This window comes from Eptesicus fuscus, chromosome 7 (assembly GCF_027574615.1).
Source record: "Eptesicus fuscus isolate TK198812 chromosome 7, DD_ASM_mEF_20220401, whole genome shotgun sequence".
In the NCBI taxonomy this organism is placed as follows: domain Eukaryota; kingdom Metazoa; phylum Chordata; class Mammalia; order Chiroptera; family Vespertilionidae; genus Eptesicus; species Eptesicus fuscus.
In genome coordinates, this window is record NC_072479.1 from 846,451 (window position 1) to 864,617 (window position 18,167).

An 18,167-nucleotide genomic window follows, 5' to 3' on the forward strand; every position below is an offset into this window, starting at 1 on the left:
AAAGCACAAGGCCCTGCTTCATAGCTGGGCCTCGTCTGGGCACTTCCAAACCCCATACAAAGAGGAGGAATCTGCAGATGTCTCTGTAGCTCCTGCTGGGTAGCCCCAGACAGTGGCTGACCTTGCACCTCCTTGGAGATCAAAGAGCCAGTGTACCCAGTGGTCAGAGTGAGACTAAACAGGATTACAACTCTTCACATCCATAAGAGACACGCTCAAGGGGCAGACTCAGTGAGCACCAAAGCCCCACTGAAGCAAGTCCTGCCCCATAAGGGTGTCTCCTGCGCAACAGATCTTCCAGTGTAGACACAGCTGGTCATCACAGCCAATTGGCCTGGAGGTCAATTCCTCCCAGTGATACCAACAGCAATCAAGGCTTAACTACAAAGAGACTGCAAACAGCCCAAAAGGGGTGCACCAAGAGCGTCCACCTCAGGTGACTGGGGAGGCTGAGCCACTGGGCCCTATAGCACACCTACCACACAAGGCCACTCTATCAACTCAAGGAAACTTAGCACCTACCCAACACATAGAAACAAACACAGGGAAGCAGCCAAAATGCAGAGACAAAGAAACATGTCACAAATGAAAGAAATGGATGAGAGCAAAATACTGGATATAGAGTTCAAAACCACGGTTATAAGGTTACTCAAGAATCTTCTAGAAACCTCCGAGAAATATAGTGAGACCCTCAAGGATATGAAAAATGACCAATCAGAAATTAAGCATACACTGACTGAAATAAAGAATAATATACAGAGATCCAACAGCAGACTAGAAGATCCCAAGAATCAAGTCAATGATTTCAAATACGAAGAAGCAAAAAACACCCAACTGGAAAAGCAAAAAGAAAAAAGAATCCAAAAATATGAAGATAGTGTAAGGGGTCTCTGGGACAACTTCAAGCGTACCAACATCCGAATTATGTGGTGCAAGAAGAAGAGAGAGCAAGATATTGAAAACCTAGTTGAAGAAATACTGACAGAAAACTTCCCCTACCTGGGGAAGGAAATACAAGTTCAGGAAGCGCAGAGAACTCCAAACAAAAGGAATCCAAAGAGGACCACACCAAGACACATCATAATTAAAATGCCAAGGGCAAAAGACAAAGAGAAAATCTTAAAAGCAGCAAGAGAAAAACAGTTAGTACCCACAAGGGAGTACCCATACGACTGTCAGCTGATTTCTCAATAGAAACTATGCAGGCCAGAAGGGAGTGGCAAGAAATATTCAAAGTGATGAATATAGCAAGGACATACAAACAAGGTTACACTACCCAGAAAAGCTATCATTTAGAATTGAAGGTCAGACAAAGAGCTTCACAGATAAGAAAAAGCTAAAGGAATTCATCACCGTATTATATGAAATTCTGAAGGGTATTCTTTAAAAAGAGGAAGAAGAAGAAAAAGGTAAAGATAAAAATTATGAACAACAAAGTGACAACAAATAAATATCTATCAACAAGTGAATCTAAAAATCAAGTGAGCCGAAACCGGTTTGGCTCAGTGGATAGAGCGTCAGCCTGTGGACTAAAAGGTCCCAGGTTCGATTCCAGTGAAGGGTATGTACCTTGGTTGCAGGCACATCCCCAGTAGGGGGTGTGCAGGAGGCAGCTCATCGATGTTTCTCTCTCATCGATGTTTCTAACTCTCTATCCCTCTCCCTTCCTCTCTGTAAAAAAATCAATAAAATATTTTTAAAAATCAAGTGAATAAAAAATCTGATGAACAGAATAAACTGGTGAATATAACAGAATCAGAAGCATAGAAAGGGAGAAGACTGACAATTCTCAGGAGGAAGGGGGTGTGGGGGGTGTGGGAAGAGATTGGACAAAAATCTTACACCTATGGACGAGGACAGTGGGGGAGTAAGGGCATGGGGTGAAGTGGGAACTGGGTGGAGGGGAGCTATGGGAGGAAAAAAGAGGAACAACTGTAATAATCTGAACAATAAAGATTTATTAAAAATAAATAAACATAAATCTTGAGTATTAAAAATAGAATTCAGGTTTACAAGATAAAAGTATGGTGATATTTAGTAAAAAGTAAAAATCTCAAGAAGGTAAAAGAAAAATGGCATGCTTTATCCATCTTGCTTAGTGAAAGAGCTTCAATTTAAATTGTCTAAAGTAGCAGGTAGAATGAATATTGTCTCAAATTATTTTATTAGTGGTATGGGTCCTAACTACCAATAGTATCAAAAATATGTTCAGGATTGTTTTGATACCTGTATTTATAATAAAATCCTGTCATGGGGAAGGTCAATGAATTTCTGTTAAAAGCTGTTTCTGTGTGTTACATGTAACAGACATGGTAAATACTTGTTTACAGGCTTTGGTTGACAATCCATGCATTTAAGTTTAAGTGAAATCAGCAAAAAGGAAATAGGTGAATGGATATGTGATTTTTCAGATTAAAGTTAGTCATAAAATGTGGATCTTGTTCTCAAAAAAAATATCCACTTTACACATCAAAATAATGGACTTATACATCAAATAATGAGTCTAACAGTATTCTCTTATAGGATGCTAGCAATTTCTCCCGTACCTGATCATTAACACACTAAAATCTTATAAGAGATAATTTGGTTAATACCTTATTCCAGCCGCTGGCATGAACTGTGGTCTCCAGAGTACATTCCCGATATGACTGATATGTCACTGGCCTGTAGAAATTTTTTTTAAAAGTCTGTGTCACTAAGTAGAAAAATTCTAAATTTCCAGGTGAATAAATATACAGTCATTACTCTAATGTTGTATGAACTTTTTGCAAAATTAATACAGATAATTCAACATATTGTTTTGTATTGAGATATGGCTTTTAACATCTGGTATACACTTTTCTTCAAGCATTCTCGATAGGCTGAGATGCATGTTACCAGTTAGGAAAATCAGTTAACATAACAAGTAATAATAAAAAGTAGTAATAAATTTTTATAATTGCATTAAAGTTACCCAACAGGATTTCTATATTTTAGATAAACATAAACATTTGGATTATTAATATGGGATCAAATAGTAAGTATTATCTTATTAATAAAATTAAAAGCATAATTTTAATTTTTTAAGGCAAAAAATCTAAAATATTTAAAAATTAAAGAGACGCCCGAACCGGTTTGGCTCAGTGGATAGAGCGTCGGCCTGTGGACTGAAGGGTCCCAGGTTCGATTCCGGTCAAGGGCATGTACCTTGGTTGTGGGCACATCCCCAGTGGGGGGCGTGCAGGAGGCAGTTGATTGATGTTTCTCTCTCATCGATGTTTCTAACTCTCTCTCCCTCTCCCTTTCTCTGTAAAAAATCGATAAAATATCTATTTTTAAAAAATTAAAGAGACCTATCACTGGAACATTTTTCAAACTGAGGATACAAAGAAGTTGGAATAAACAAGGCCAATAAACCGAGCTCTATTTTTAACTTGGTGTCTTATAACATAAAATCCTAGAGGGCAGAGAGAGAAGCCTTTCTGATTGTTTCCATGAATGTTTTAGTTATGCCAAAATTCAAATCACTGAGCAACAACAATGCTCAATTAATAATTTTAAGTTTTTATTGATTTTTAGAGAAAGAGGAAGGGAGAGGGATAGAGAGATAAAAACATCAATGAGAGAGGAACATAATGCATTGGCTGCCTCCTGCACACACCCCTACTGGGGATCAAGCCCGCAACCTGAGCATGTGCCCTGACCGAGAATTGAACCAGCAACCTCTTTTTTCCTGGGTCGAGGCTCAACTGCTAAGCCACACCAGCAGTGTGGGACTCAATAATAATTTATTGAGGGACTTCGAGCACTATATTTTAAGTCTTGGTTTCATGTGCAAATTAACAACAACAACAAAATATTCGATAACCAAGTAACATATGAAGGCATGAATAGCTTGGATAATAGATTTAGTAAAATGTAAGCTCCCTTTTGTGGGCAAATTACTAACATACTAGAGGCCTGGTGCAAGGATTCATGCACTTGTGGGGTCCCTCAGCCTCACCTGCAGGGATTGGGCTCTCCGATATCCCCCAAGGGGTCCCGGATTGCGAGAGGGTGTGAATCCATGCACCGGGCCTCTAGTATGCATATAAGATATTTGATTAATCTCTTCTTCCCCTCGCCCCTCCCCCTTTCCCTCTGAGATTCATCAGTCTGTTCCAGATTTCCATGCCTGTGGTTTCCACTACTGCGTTGAGCGTCTGCCCCCTGGTGGTCAGTGTGTGTCATAGCTACCGGTTGGACAGCTGGACGGTACCTTAGGCTTTTATATATATACTAGAGGCCCAGTGCATGATTGAATCATGCATGTGTAGGGTCCCCTACACGCTTTCGCTTTCGATCACGGGGGAGCTGGGTGCCTGTCTGCTGGTGCACCAGGCCTTTCAGAAGCCTCCAGCGCCGGAGGCTTCTGAAAGGCCTGGTGCCTGAGTGGACAGGCACCCAGCTTCCCCGCTTTTGATGGTCCGCGGTGGGACGTGAGCTCGCTGCCCCAGAGGCCCCTTCTGTGCCGCAGCACAGCCATGGCACAGACGCTGAGCTTGAGCCTCTGCTGGCGACATGAGCTCAGCGTCCCGCCGGCCCAATCAGCCACCCCGGCCACCCCGAGTCCCGCCCTCCTGCGCCTCCTGGCCAATCGCGGGCATAGCAAAGGTACGGTCAATTTGCATATTTGTCTATTATTAGGTAGGACTATAGGCCCAGTGCACAAAATTCATGCACGGGGGTGTGTCCCTCAGCCCAGCCTGCACCCTCTCCAATCTGGGACCCCTCAAGGGATGTCTGACTGCTTAGTTATGACCAATCCAGGTAGGACATCCCTCTCACAATCCAGGACTGCTGGCTCCCATCTGCTCGCCTGCCTGCCTTCCTGATTGCCCCTAACTGCTTCTGCCTGCCAGGTTGATCACCCCCTAACCACTCCCCTGCCAGCCTGATTGATGCCTAACTGCTCCCCTGCCAGCCTGATCGCCCCCAACTGCCATCCCTTGCAGGCCTGGTCCCTCCCAACTGCCCTGCCCTGCTGGCCATCTGTGGCAGCTATCTTGTGTTCACATGGGGGCAGCCATCTTTGACCACATGGGGGCAGCCATCTTGTGTGTTGGAGTGACAGTCAATTTGCATATTACTCTTTTATTAGATACGATAGATATGTAAAAAGGAGAGGAGTCTTATTTTAAAATCCATCTCAAAGGTATTTTCTGCTCTGACCACTCAACTCTGTGATTTCTTCAGCCTGTGAATATAGATGACCACTTATTGGCAGCCTACTGTTAGGTTTTCTTTTTCACATATTTCATATTATCATTTTATATATTAGGAAAGTGAAGCTCAGAAAAGCTAAGACACTATCCCAAATCCACATAGCTGGCAGGAGCAATGTAGGAATTTACACCCAATTAGATATGGCCCTAAAGGCCACACTGATCCTATTTTAACTTAGGATTTTGACACATGCCATGATAAAATCTAGATGCCACATGTAGCTCATAAGCATTTGAAATGTGGCTAGTGATGTGCTGAAAGTGTAAATACACACCAGATTTCAAAGTAAGAACATGTAAAGTATCTCATTAATAAGTCATTATATTGAGTATATATTAAAACTATATTTTTAATATGTTAAGTTAAATAAAATATATTATTAAAAATCATAATTTAATTTTATATGGTTGCAAAAAATTTTAATTATATACATGTAACTTTTATTATATCTATTGGAAAGTGCTGGTCTAGATATTTCAGAATAAAGGTTATGATAACATGAGTATCTTTCTTTTATACAAGTCTAAATAAAATCAGTACTACAGTGATGCTGAGATACCAGGGGTGACCTTTTAAATAAGATTTTATATAACCAATTTCACCCCAATAAATTTAATTTTAAAAATATATATGTTATGTACTACCTTCCTGATATATTCCCATCCAGGTAAGCTTAGTATAAATATATATATACATACACACACACACACACACACACACATATATATATATATATATATATATATATTTTTTTTTTTTTTTAAGAAAACTTATACTAAATACTCCGTGTTTGTAAATCCTAAACTTCAGCAGATACTATACAGTCTACCTACGTATACTTTCCTTGAAGCTTTACTTGCGTATATCAGCCCCTTCACTTTCTTTCCTAAACTGTTTGATACTACTGTGGGTCATAATAGATTGTATTGGTAGTTTGTCTATCAGGCTAAAATAGCATCCTTCAGAATGAAATGATTTGAAACATATGTACACACATATATGCACATTAACAATCCAGCAGATAAAAACAATCAAAGGACATCTAGTACATAGAAAAGGGTAGCAGAAAAACCAGCCCTTTCTGATGAGCTACTTGAAAACAGAGCAAGAAAGAAAAAGGAGAGTGAGTGGTATCTTCCACCTTAAAAAATATTGCCATGAACCTATATAATAATTCTAGTTCATGCTTGGCAGGTGTGGCTCAGTGGTTGGTCAACCCATGAACCAAGAGATCACCGATTTGATTCCCAGTCAGAGCACATGCACGGGGTGTGAGCTTGAAACCCAGCAAAGGGTGTACAGGAGACAGCCAATCAATGACGTTTCTCTCTCATCAAAGTTTCTATCTCTCTATCCCTCTCCCTCTTCTCTCTCCCTCTCCTCTCCTCTAAAAATGAATAAAAACATATTTTTTAAAAAATGTTTTAAATAATTCTATCTCTAGCCAGTCTTGTTCAGTGAACAGAGCAACAGCCCATGGACTGAACGGTACCAGGTTCGATTCTGGTCAAGGGCACGTACCTCAGTTGCAGACTCCAACCCAGCCCTGCGGAGTGTGTGCGGGAAGCATCATCAATGTGTCTCTCTCACATCCATGTTTCTCTCTCTCTGTCTCTTTTCCTCCCTTCTACTATCTCCAAAAATCAACAGAAAAATATCCTCAGGTGAGGATCAACAACAAAAAATAAATCTAGTTCATCATCAGATACTTATTTTTAAGGTATTAGTAATAGTACTTAACAACTTTCAAAAGTGTATTTCTGATAATCACAAATTGGCTAAAATCTACTAGAACATTTCTTCTTGACTGCTGAAACAGGATATATGTTGAGTTCAATATTCCTTAAAAAATAAAAGACTTCTGCTTTACTATTTGCCATTTGAAAATTACATCAGATATCATTTAGATTCTATAAAGGAAACATCTTAACATGTCTTAAAAGTAAAAATATTTATCTTTGCACTGGCTGGCTTGGCTCAGTGTATAGAGCATCTATCTGAAGGGTCTCAGGTTCGATTCCCGGTCAGAGGGACATGCCTGGGTTGCGAGCTTGATCCCAGTGTGGGGCGTGCAGGAGGCAGCCAATCGGTGATCCTCTCTCATCATTGATGTTTCTGTCTCTCTCTCCCTCGCCCTTCCTCTTTGAAATCAATAAAAAAATATATTTTTTTAAAAAATACTTACCTTTGAGTAGAAGAAAAATACTGAAAATAAATGCAATACTAAAGGGAAAAAAAGATTTCTGAAAAAAAATTTATTCAGGTGCCTAACCACCAGAGATACCAATTTCAAAAATACTTATATCAGTATTCAGTCTAGAGAACAATAAATAAATAATATTCATCAAAAATAAGAATTTTTAAAATATCACTTACTTTGCAATGAGAAAATATCTATTTTTCTTATTCACTATGAAAAGGACTCCAAAAACAATACTTTTTCAAAAACCTAGGTAATACTGTTCTTTAGAGCACTCATAATATCCGAGTTAAGTTAAAATTGACAGATGGATAAAATGAGATATAGAGTGAAATGGTTTGCTCAAAGCTACAAATAATTTGTATCAAAACCGGAAACAGGGCCGGGCTGATGTGGCTCAGTGTTTGAGTGTCGACCTATGAATCAGGAGGTCACAGTTCAATTTCCAATCAGGACACATGCCCAGGTTTCAGGTTCGAATCCCAGTAGAAGGATGCAGTAGGCAGCCAATCAATGACTCTCATCATTGATGTTTCTATCTCTCTTCCCCTCTCCCTTCTTCTCTGAACTCAATAAAAATATATTTTTAAAAAATAAATTGGAAACAGGGCTCTGGCGGGGTAACTTAGTTAGCATCATTCCAATACACTAGGCTTCAGGTTAGATATCTGGTCAGGGCACATACAAGAAGCAACCAATCAATGCATAAATAAGTGGAACAAATCAATGCTTCCTTCTCTTTCTTTCCTTCCCTCCCTCCCTCCCTCCCTAAAAATTATTTTAAAAAATTGGAAACAGAATTTTTTTGTCTTATACATCTCAGTTATTCTATTCCCAGTCCCAACAGCTTGCACAAGTTTTGTTTGTTTTGGCAAACAAAATTTCTTCAAATCTTACATGAAACATCAATATATCACATATGTGAAAGTATAGCTATTCTGGTTTAAGAGCAGTGGAGAGGAGCTAATAAACCCCACCCACTCACCCTGTCCTCACCTCTGCAAGGGCCCCCAGACGGCTTCATAGAATACTTTGAAATCCACAGCCATACCTCCTATTGTCTTTTTTCCCAACACCTATAATGTTATCTCCTCTCCATATTTATTTATTTTTATTTTTTGTAAATCTTCACCTAAGGATATTGTCCCATTGATTTTTTTTAATATATTTTATTTATTTATTTTTTTTTACAGAGAGGAAGGGAGAAGGAGAGAGAGCTAGAAACATTGATGAGAGAGAAACATCCATCAGCTGCCTCCTGCACAACCCCCACTGGGGATGTGCCCGCAACCAAGGTACATGCCCTTGACCAGAATCGAACCTGGGACCCTTGAGTCTGCAGGCCGACACTCTATCCACTGAGCCAAACCAGTTAGGGCTTTTCCATTGATTTTTAGAGAGACTGGAAAGGAGGGAGGGGGGAAGAGAGAAAGAGAAACTTCAATGCGAGAGAGACACATTGATTGGTTGCCTCCCACACATGACCCATTTGGGGCTAGGGATCAAACCAACAACCCAGGTGTGTGCCCTTGATGGGGAATCAAACCTGCAACCCTTCAGTGCATGGGGCTGACAATCTAACTATTGAGAAAACCAGTCAGGGCTCCATATTTGTTTTTAAACTTTCCTATATATAAGGTTAAGAAGATCCAAATGTGATTTTCATTTCACTGTTTCCTATATGTAATTGCATTTTTACATTTGCTCATTTCACCCTAACAAAGTGAATTCTCCTTAAACCCATATTGCTTTCTTCTAATAAATGGTACATATAAATACTGCCTACATGAAAGGAATTACTTTACTACAACAGCACTTTAGCATTTGAATTTTGGCCCTTTTGTGGCTGAGTGGCACTCCCCCTGTGGGAGCGCACTGACCACAAGGGGGCAGCTCCTGCATTGAGTGTCTGCCCCCTAGTGGTCAGTGCGTGTCATAGTGACCAGTCGTTTTGCCACTTGGTCAATTTGCATATTACCCTTTTACTATATAGGATTTATTTATTTTATATGTTATTGATTTTTAGTGAGAGGAAGGGAGTGGGATAAAGAGAAACATCGATTAGCTGCCTCCTGCATGCCCCCTACTGGAGATTGAACCTCAAGGTAAATGCCCTTGAGCAGAATCCAATCTGGGACCCTTTAGTCCGAGGCTGATGCCCTATCCACTGAGCCAAACCAGTTAGGGCTGAATTTTGGCCCTTTTAGAAAAAGAAGAGATGTCATCCTGTATTAGATAGTTGTCAACATTCATTAAAACAAATGTTTTTTCTAATTCATATCAATTTCTTAATAATTCTCAGCAAAAAATTGGGAAAAACAAATTTTTAAGATTTATAATAAATGATGTGGTTCTATTTTAATATACTTTTACTATAAGCCTCTTGCCTTTAGCTTGAAGGGAGGGAGGAGGAAAGAGAGAGAGAAAGTCAGAACCATAGCTAGGAGCTGAGTTCACACTATAAGAATGTAGCAGTAGTTCCATGGGCAGATGGTACAACCCCAAAGTACAGCAACATCTGGGATACCTAAAATACAGATGTAGTGTTAATCCCAAATTACAAGACATAAAGCCCGAGCCACTATATTTGTGTTGGTCACTAGAAAATGGTAGTAAAAGTGGTCAGGACAAATAATATAGCTTGTATTTACTCAGTGAAAGTATTTGCTGAAACCTGACAGCTCAACAAGAAAATACAAATAGTCAAATCCATGTTGGAATAGTTAAATCACTTCTTTGATGCAAATATTGTCACTCAAAACACAAACAGAGATGCTTTGGAAAAGCAAGAGAAGAAGAAAGAGTGAAAAAAAGTAAGTGATAAAAGTCACACCGTTTACGTAAAACAAAGCCTTAACCAACCCAGTGCAGAAGACTACTTAGAGAAGCAACGGTAACTCACTGGCTGAGGAGCATTTGCAATGCCTTATGTAGAGGCTCTTTCAGTTCCTGGGACACTTTTTCTCCAAGGTGAGCCAAGCAGTGTTCCACTGGGTTAGCAGGGCTGAACACGGGAGACGTGTGCTGGTCAAAGCCTATGTTGGTGAAGGCTAAGACAGGCAAAAGAAGATGTAATTTAATCAACATTATCAAAGGTTGTGCTATAAAAGCTCAGGGGATTAAACAATGCTACTGAGAAAGAGCTAAGCTATCAGTCACTTATAGAGGTCAGATAATTACTACAAGATATTAATCTGTCCTGGATATGTTCTACATTTAGAGATTTTTTTTTTTTTTTTTAAATATATTTTATTGATTTTTTACAGAAAGGAAGAGAGAGGGATAGAGAGTTAGAAACATGGATCAGCCGCCTCCTGCACACTCCCCACTGGGGATGTGCCCGCAACCAAGGTACATGCCCTTGACCGGAATCGAACCTGGGACCCTTCAGTCCGCAGGCCGATGCTCTATCCACTGAGCCAAACCGGTTTCGGCTACATTTAGAGATTTTTTAAGAAAAAATATTTAAACCGGTTTGGCTCAGTGGATAGAGCGTCGGCCTACGGACTCAAGGGTTCCAGGTTCGATTCCGGTCAAGGGCATGTGCCTTGGTTGCGGGCACATCCCCAGTAGGGGGTGTGCAAGAGGCAGCTGATCGATGTTTCTCTCTCATCGATGTTTCTAGCTCTCTCTCCCTCTCCCTTCCTCTCTGTAAAAAATAAATAAAATATATTTTAAAAAAAAAAAAGAAAAATATTTATGGAAAATCTTAGTTTCCATAAGGAAAAGACTAAACTGAAATGTTAAAATATACAAACCAATTTAGTGCATTATTACAGACCAATGTGATATAAGGATGATAACTGAGAGGCAACTGCTATATCTATCATCCCTCTCTTAATATTTTCCTTTTAAGCTTTTGTTTTTACCTTTATAAATGTGGCACTTTCTTAAAAATATATCTTTATTGATTCAGAGAGGAAAAGAGAGGGAGAGAGATAGAAACACTGATTGGCTGTCTCCTGCACACCCCTTACTGGGGATTGAGCCTACAACCCAGGCATGTGCCCTTGCTCAGAATCGAACCCAGGACCCTTCAGTCCACAGGCCAACGCTCTATCCACTGAGACAAACTGGCTAGGGCAATGTGGCACTTCTTAAACCAGACTCAAATCAGTTTATCCCACTTCAGAAAATGAGTCAATTACTTCCATTCCCTTTTTAAATTGAACTTTTTAACACCATGAATAAATGTTAAATCTCTGAAGATTATACAAGTTGACAAATAGCACATGGATAGAGTCATAGCCTGTTCTCCTCAGCTCAAACCACCAGTTTCTCATTTGCTTCTTTACTCCATGTTATACTGACTTAGCCATTCTCAAATTGCAGGAAAACAGGCAGAATCATTGTTGTTCCAAGGTACAATCAGGATTCAGGGCACAGAATCCCCGTAAAGTAAGCAGCTTACACCCACTCACAAGAGTTATCAATAATCTCCATAAAGTATTTATTGTATTAATCTAAGGCTTGCTCCTAGAAGGCTGTTAAGTATACTATTTCTTTATAAAGTGCATGAAAGATGAAAATGGCTGCAAAGTTCACAAATATTTTGTTGTCTGAGCAAGCTTGAGGATGCCCATTATAATGATCAGTCTTGGTTAATATGAGGATTCAATAAGGTGAGTGCAATTAAGCCTTTGTTGTTGTTTTTCTTCTTTTGACCTTTTCCCCATTTTACTATGTTTAAGTACTGCCACCAGAAGTGGACAAAGACTTAAAACAGAATTGGAATTTTAGTCAGTTAAAAATAGTGGTTGGGGTGTGCGGGAGGCAGCCGAAGGATGTTACACTACCATATCGATGTTTCTCTCTTCTCCCTTCTCTCTAAAGATCAATAAACTACTCTGAAAAAAAATGATGGTAAAGACCCTGGCCAGGTGGCTCAGTTGGTTGGAGCATCGTCCCATACACCAAACGGTTGCAGGTTCGACTTCTGGTCAGGGCGCATACAGAAGGCAACTGAGCGCTGTTTCTCTCTAACATCGTTGTTTCTCTCTCTCTCTCTCTCTCTCTCTCTCTCTCTCTCTCTCTCTCTCTCTCTAGTATATTTTTATTGATTTCAGAGAGGAAGGAAGAGGGAGAGAGATAAAAACATCAGTGATGAAAGGAAATCATTAAAAGGCTGCCTCCTGCATGCCCAACTGGGGATCGAGCCTGCAACTCTGGTATGTGCCCTGACCAGGAATAGAACCGTGACCTCCTGGTTCACAGGTTGATGCTCAACCACTGAGCCATGCTGAACAAGCATACGATCACATGCTCTCGCACTCTTCTCTCGAAACTTATCCTTGGGTGAGGATTTTTTTAAAAATTTTTAATGTTGGCAAAGGAAAATAAAAGACTAAAATTAGGTTTCTGGATGATTTGTAAATTTCTATTTATATTCTTTCTCTACTAACAGGGAACTGATTTATAAACATGATTTATAATTTTTCTTGTTAAAAATTATTAGGCAATAGCCCAAATGGAGTGGCTTGGTGGTTGGGCATCGACCTACATACCAGGAGGTCACGGTTCGATTCCAAGTCAGGGAACATGCCTGGGTTGCAAGCCCAATCCCTGGTGTGGGGTGTGCAAGAGGCAGCCGATCAATGATTCTCTCATCATTGATGCTTCTCTCTCTCTCTCTCTCTCTCCCTCTCCCTTTCTCTCTGAAATCAGTAAGAACATATTTTTTAAAACAATTATTGGGCGCCCTAACTGGTTTGGCTCAGTGGACTGAAAGATCCCAAGTTCGATTCCGGTCAAGGGCATGTACCTTGGTTGCGGGCACATCCCCAGTAGGGGTAGTGCAGGAGGCAGCTGATCGATGTTTCTCTATCATCGATGTTTCTAACTCTATCCCTCTCCCTTCCTCTCTGTAAAAAAAAAAAAAAAATCAATAAAATATATATTAAAAAATAATAATAATAAAAAAAAAATAAAACAATTATTGGGCAATATATATCCACACAAAAACTTGTACTAGGCCATGGCCAGTTTGGCTCAGCTGGTTGAGCATTATCCCATGCACTGAAAAGTCGCTGCACTGAAAGGTCACTGGTTCCATTCCTGGTCAGGGCACATGGCCATATTGTGGATTCAAAATAATCCAAATGCTCTCCTCAATAATAAGGGAATGATTGAACAGTCATTCAATACATCGAATTTCATTTAATTACTACAATGATAACAATTTTTAAAGTTTATGACATAATGTTAAGTATAAAATATATGGCTATAAAATTACATCTATATTACTATTACAACTATCTATAGCAGGGGTCACCAACCAGTGGCCCGTGGAGGTCTGAAAGGTTGGCGACGGCTGATCTATACATATATAATGCAAAACTGAAAGCAGTTTAGTCACATTTTTCCCTTTAATATTGTTAATGGAAAGTATCTTAACATGATTATTGAACCCATCACTTAACATCAGAAAAGGCTACATTTAAACTTGTGTACAGTTAGGAAAAATTTAGAAACATATCCCCCATGAAAGAAAAATTAGTAACCACTAGTTTCACCCTTATAATCCTATACCAATGAAGCTGTGTAATGTTGAGAACACTCTATTGTAAAAAACCAAATTAAACCAACAGTAAACCATACCAAACAGAATCTTCTAATTAACTAGGAAAGTAAGAATAAAGAGACCTTCAGAAATTTCTTTGTCCAGAAATCTTAGCTCTTCCTCAATTCCAGTTTTAACTTCTAATAAAACTTCTTGATCCAGAGATTGTGAAGCTACATCTTGTTGAACTCCTGAAACCAACAGAAAGGTTATTATTGACAGAGGTAGAGATAAGCCATTAGTATATGGGTAGTATTTTAACTATTAAGTAAAAAAATATAGAATTATCAAGGCTAGGGGGCTGGGTGATATTTTAAAATGATAAAGGTGAAGCTTGGTTAGGTTATATTACTACTATGGAGAAGCTATGATTGGAACTCAGGTCAATCTGAATACAAACTATTAATGCAGGCTGTGTCCTCATCTTCTGGTTGTGTGACTAGAAAGGAGGTATCTCAGAAACATTTTTTGGCATTAAAGAAAAGGAAACCTGAAAGGTTGTCTAGATCAGTGATAATATATTTTGATACTAATCTTTATGGTTCCTTATCTTTACATAAACTGCAGCCCAAGAGAAAGCCTATAATCATCAAAAGATTTATATTCTCCAAACTTAAGAAAACTATAAATATTCTCATGCAGTAAAAGGGAAAAAAAGGTCTTGGTCTCTAGCACAGAATGGAGAACTAAGGGAAAGAGTCTGAAAGAAAAAATTATACCAGATACTTTACTTACTAATTTCTCCTGCCTCAGATATTTGCAGAACTTCATCATTTCTTCTAAAAACACTGATTGCAAATATGATACTCTCTACCCTTCCTATTCAGAATATACTTATATTACATTTCCAGTTGTTCATATCATTTGTTTTCTACCACTGACAAGTTTTATAAAGAGAGGGATTAACTGTTTATGTTTTCATTTTTGCAAGCAAAAATATTCTGAACTCAAAGATAAGTTTATTAATTTAGACCAAGAAACTTGATTATTATAGCATCTATGAGTCTTTAAAATACCTCTGAAAAACAAAAGGTTAAACATTTCTATAACTTAGATTTTAAAGTTGACAAAAGTAATTTTCCTTTAAGCCACATAAGATACTTCCTTATTTTCTTTTTTTATTTTATTGATATCAGAGAGGAAGAGAGAGGGAGAGAGAGACACAAACATCAATGATGAGAGAGAATCATTGATCAGCTGCCTTCTGCACGCCCACACAGGATCGAGGCCACAACCTGGGTATGTGCCCCTGCCGTGCTGCTATTTCAAATCAGTTGTTATTGGCCTATTCAAATTTTCTGATTATTCCTGATTCACTTTTGGGAGATTATATTTTTCTAGGAATATGTCCATTTTATCCACATTGTCCAGCTTCTTGGAATTTAGTTGTTCAAAGTATGTCCTTACAATTCTTTGTATTTCTGTGATGTCAGTGGTTACTTTGCTTTCATTTCTGATTTTATTTATTTGGGTCCTCTCTCTTTGTTTCTTGATGAGTTTGGCTAATGGTTCATCAATTTTGCTTATCCTTTCAAAGAACCAGCTATTGGTTTCATTGATTTTTTATAGTGTTTTTTGTTGTTGTTTTTGTTTTTTTAGTCTATGTCATTTATCTCATCTCTATTTTATTCCTTCGTTCTACTTACTCTGGGTTTTGCTTGTTGTTCTCTTTCTACTACTTTAAGTTGTAGCGTTAAATAGTTTATTGTTGCTTTTTCTTGTTTTATTATGTAAGTGCTCTGAACTTACCTTGCCAGAATGATTTTGCTGTGTCTCAGAGATTTGGGGTTGTTAAGCGTTCATGTTAACTTTTTTCCAGTAAATTTTTTATTTCTTTCTTGATCTCATTGGTAACCCATTCATTATTTAACAACATGCTATTTAGTCTCCATGAATTTGAATGTTTTTTGATGAGTTTACTGTAGTTGATTTCTAATTTCATTCCACTGTGATGTGGGAAGATGCTGGATGCTGGATATGTTTTCCATCTTCTTGAACTTATAGAGACTTGTTTTGTGTCCTAATATGTTGTCTAACTTTGTGAATGATCCATGTGCACTTGAGAAGAATGTACTAGTATATTCTTCAATTTTGGGATGAATGTTTACAAATGTCAATTAAATCCATCTGATCCAGTGTGTCCTTTAGAGTCACTGTTTCCTTCTTAAGTTTTTTTTCTGGAAGAACTATCCAGTGAAGTCAGCAGGGTATTAAAGTTCCCTACTGTGACTGTATTGTTGTCTATCCCTTCCTTAAAGTCCTCTAGAAAATTTTTTAGATATTTATGTTCTCCTATATTCATTGCATACATGTTTACCAAAGTTATATCTTCTTGTCAGATTGCTCCCTTTAGTATTATGTAGTGACCTCTGTTGTCACTTGGCATGGATTTCATTTTGAAGTCTGTTTTGTCAGATATGAGTATTGCTATCCCAGCTTTTCTTTCCCATTTGCATGGAAAATTTTTTCCCATCCCTTCACTCTCATCCTGTATGTGTCTTTTGTTCGGAAGTGGATATCTTATAGACAGCATATAGCTGGGTGATGTTTTGTTTTTCTATCCATTCAGCTACCCTATATCTTTCAATTTGAGCCTTCCTCCATTTACACTTAAGGTTATTATTGATAGGTACTTACTTATTGCCATTTTAATTCTGTATGCCTAGGTTTCTCTCTCTGTTTCTAATACTCATTACAGCAGTCCCTTTAACATTTCTTGTAGTGCAGGTTTGGTGGTGGTGTATTCCTTAGCCTATTTTGTCTGGGAAACTTTATTTGACCGTCTATTTTGAATGATAGCCTTGCTGGACATAGTAATCTTGGTATCAGATCCTTGCTTTCCATTACCTTGCGAACTTCATGGCATTCCCTTCTGGCCAGTAGAGTTTCTGATGAGAAATCAGGTGTCAGCCTTATGGGAGTTCCTTTGTCGGTAACAACTTGCTTTTCTCTTGCTACCTTTAAGATACTTTCTCTCTTTAACTTTTGGCATTTTAATTATGATGTGTCTGGGCATGGGCCTGTTTGGGTTCTTCTTGCTTGGGGTTCTCTGTGCCTCCCAGAATTGTGTGACTTTCTCCTTTACCAAGTTAGGGAAGATTTCTGCCATTATTTCTACGAACATGTTCTCCATCCCTTTATCCCATTCTTTCACTTCTGGCACACCTGCTAATCAAATATTGTTATGATTCACATTATCCCACAACTCCCTTAAGCTGTCTTTTTGTTTTTTAACTATTGGCCCAGTGCACGAATTCGTGCACATTGAAAGGAAATTAAAAGACAAAAGACAAAGAGAGAATATTAAAAGTAGCAAGAGAAAAACAGTTAATTGTCAGCTGATTTCTCAACAGAAACTATGCAGGCCAGATAGGAGTGGCAAGAAATAGTCAAAGTGATAAATAGCAAGTACCTACAACCAAGGGTACTCTACCCAGCAAAGTTATCATTCAGAATTGAAGGTCAGCTATAGAGCTTCACAGATAAGAAAAAGCTAAAGGAGTTCATCACCACCAAACCAGTATTATATGAAATGCTGAAAGGTATTCTCTAAGAAGAGGAAGAAGAAGAAAAAGGTAAAGATAAAAATTACGAACAACAAATACATATCTATCAACAAGTGAATCTAAAAATCAAGTGAATTAAAAATCTGATGAACAGAATAAACTGGTGAATATAATAGAATCAGGGGCATAGAAAGGGAGGGGACTGACAACTCTCAGGGGTAAAAGGGTGTGGGGGTGTGGGGAGAGACTGGACAAAAATCGTACACCTATGGATGAGGACAGTGGGGGGGAGGTAAGGGAAAAGGGTGGGATGGGAACCAGGTGGAGGGGAGCTATGGGGGGAAAAAAGAGAAACAACTGTAATAATCTGAACAATAAAGGTTTATTAAATTAAAAAAAGAAGAAGAAGAAAAATGAGAGGATCAAGATGGTGGCATAGGTAAACTCCAGGACCCACCTCTTCCCATAATCACATCAAAATTAAAACTAAAATACAGAACAACCATCATTCAGAACCACCTGATATCTGGCAGACTGGAAATCCTGCAACTAGAGAATTAAAGAAGAAACCACATTGAAATTGATAGGAGGGCTGGAGATGCAGAAGGGGTTGATCCAACAGCCATGAGTGGCATTTTGTTTGTTGGCTTGTTTTTAA

The 18,167-nt window shown here is 38.6% G+C and overlaps 1 protein-coding gene across 1 annotated transcript in view; it reads right to left on the minus strand.

The window, feature by feature from the left end:
• The window catches only part of BCL2L13 (BCL2 like 13), a 153,729-nt gene that overhangs the window by 103,552 nt on the left and 32,010 nt on the right, over positions 1-18,167 (minus strand). Inside the window, exons 3-5 of the mRNA XM_054718667.1 lie at positions 14,087-14,194; positions 10,347-10,494; positions 2,595-2,664 (exon numbers count right to left, since the gene is read on the minus strand). Of these exons, the coding sequence (XP_054574642.1) occupies positions 2,595-2,664; positions 10,347-10,494; positions 14,087-14,194 (326 nt within the window). The remainder of the gene's footprint in view (positions 1-2,594; positions 2,665-10,346; positions 10,495-14,086; positions 14,195-18,167) is intronic.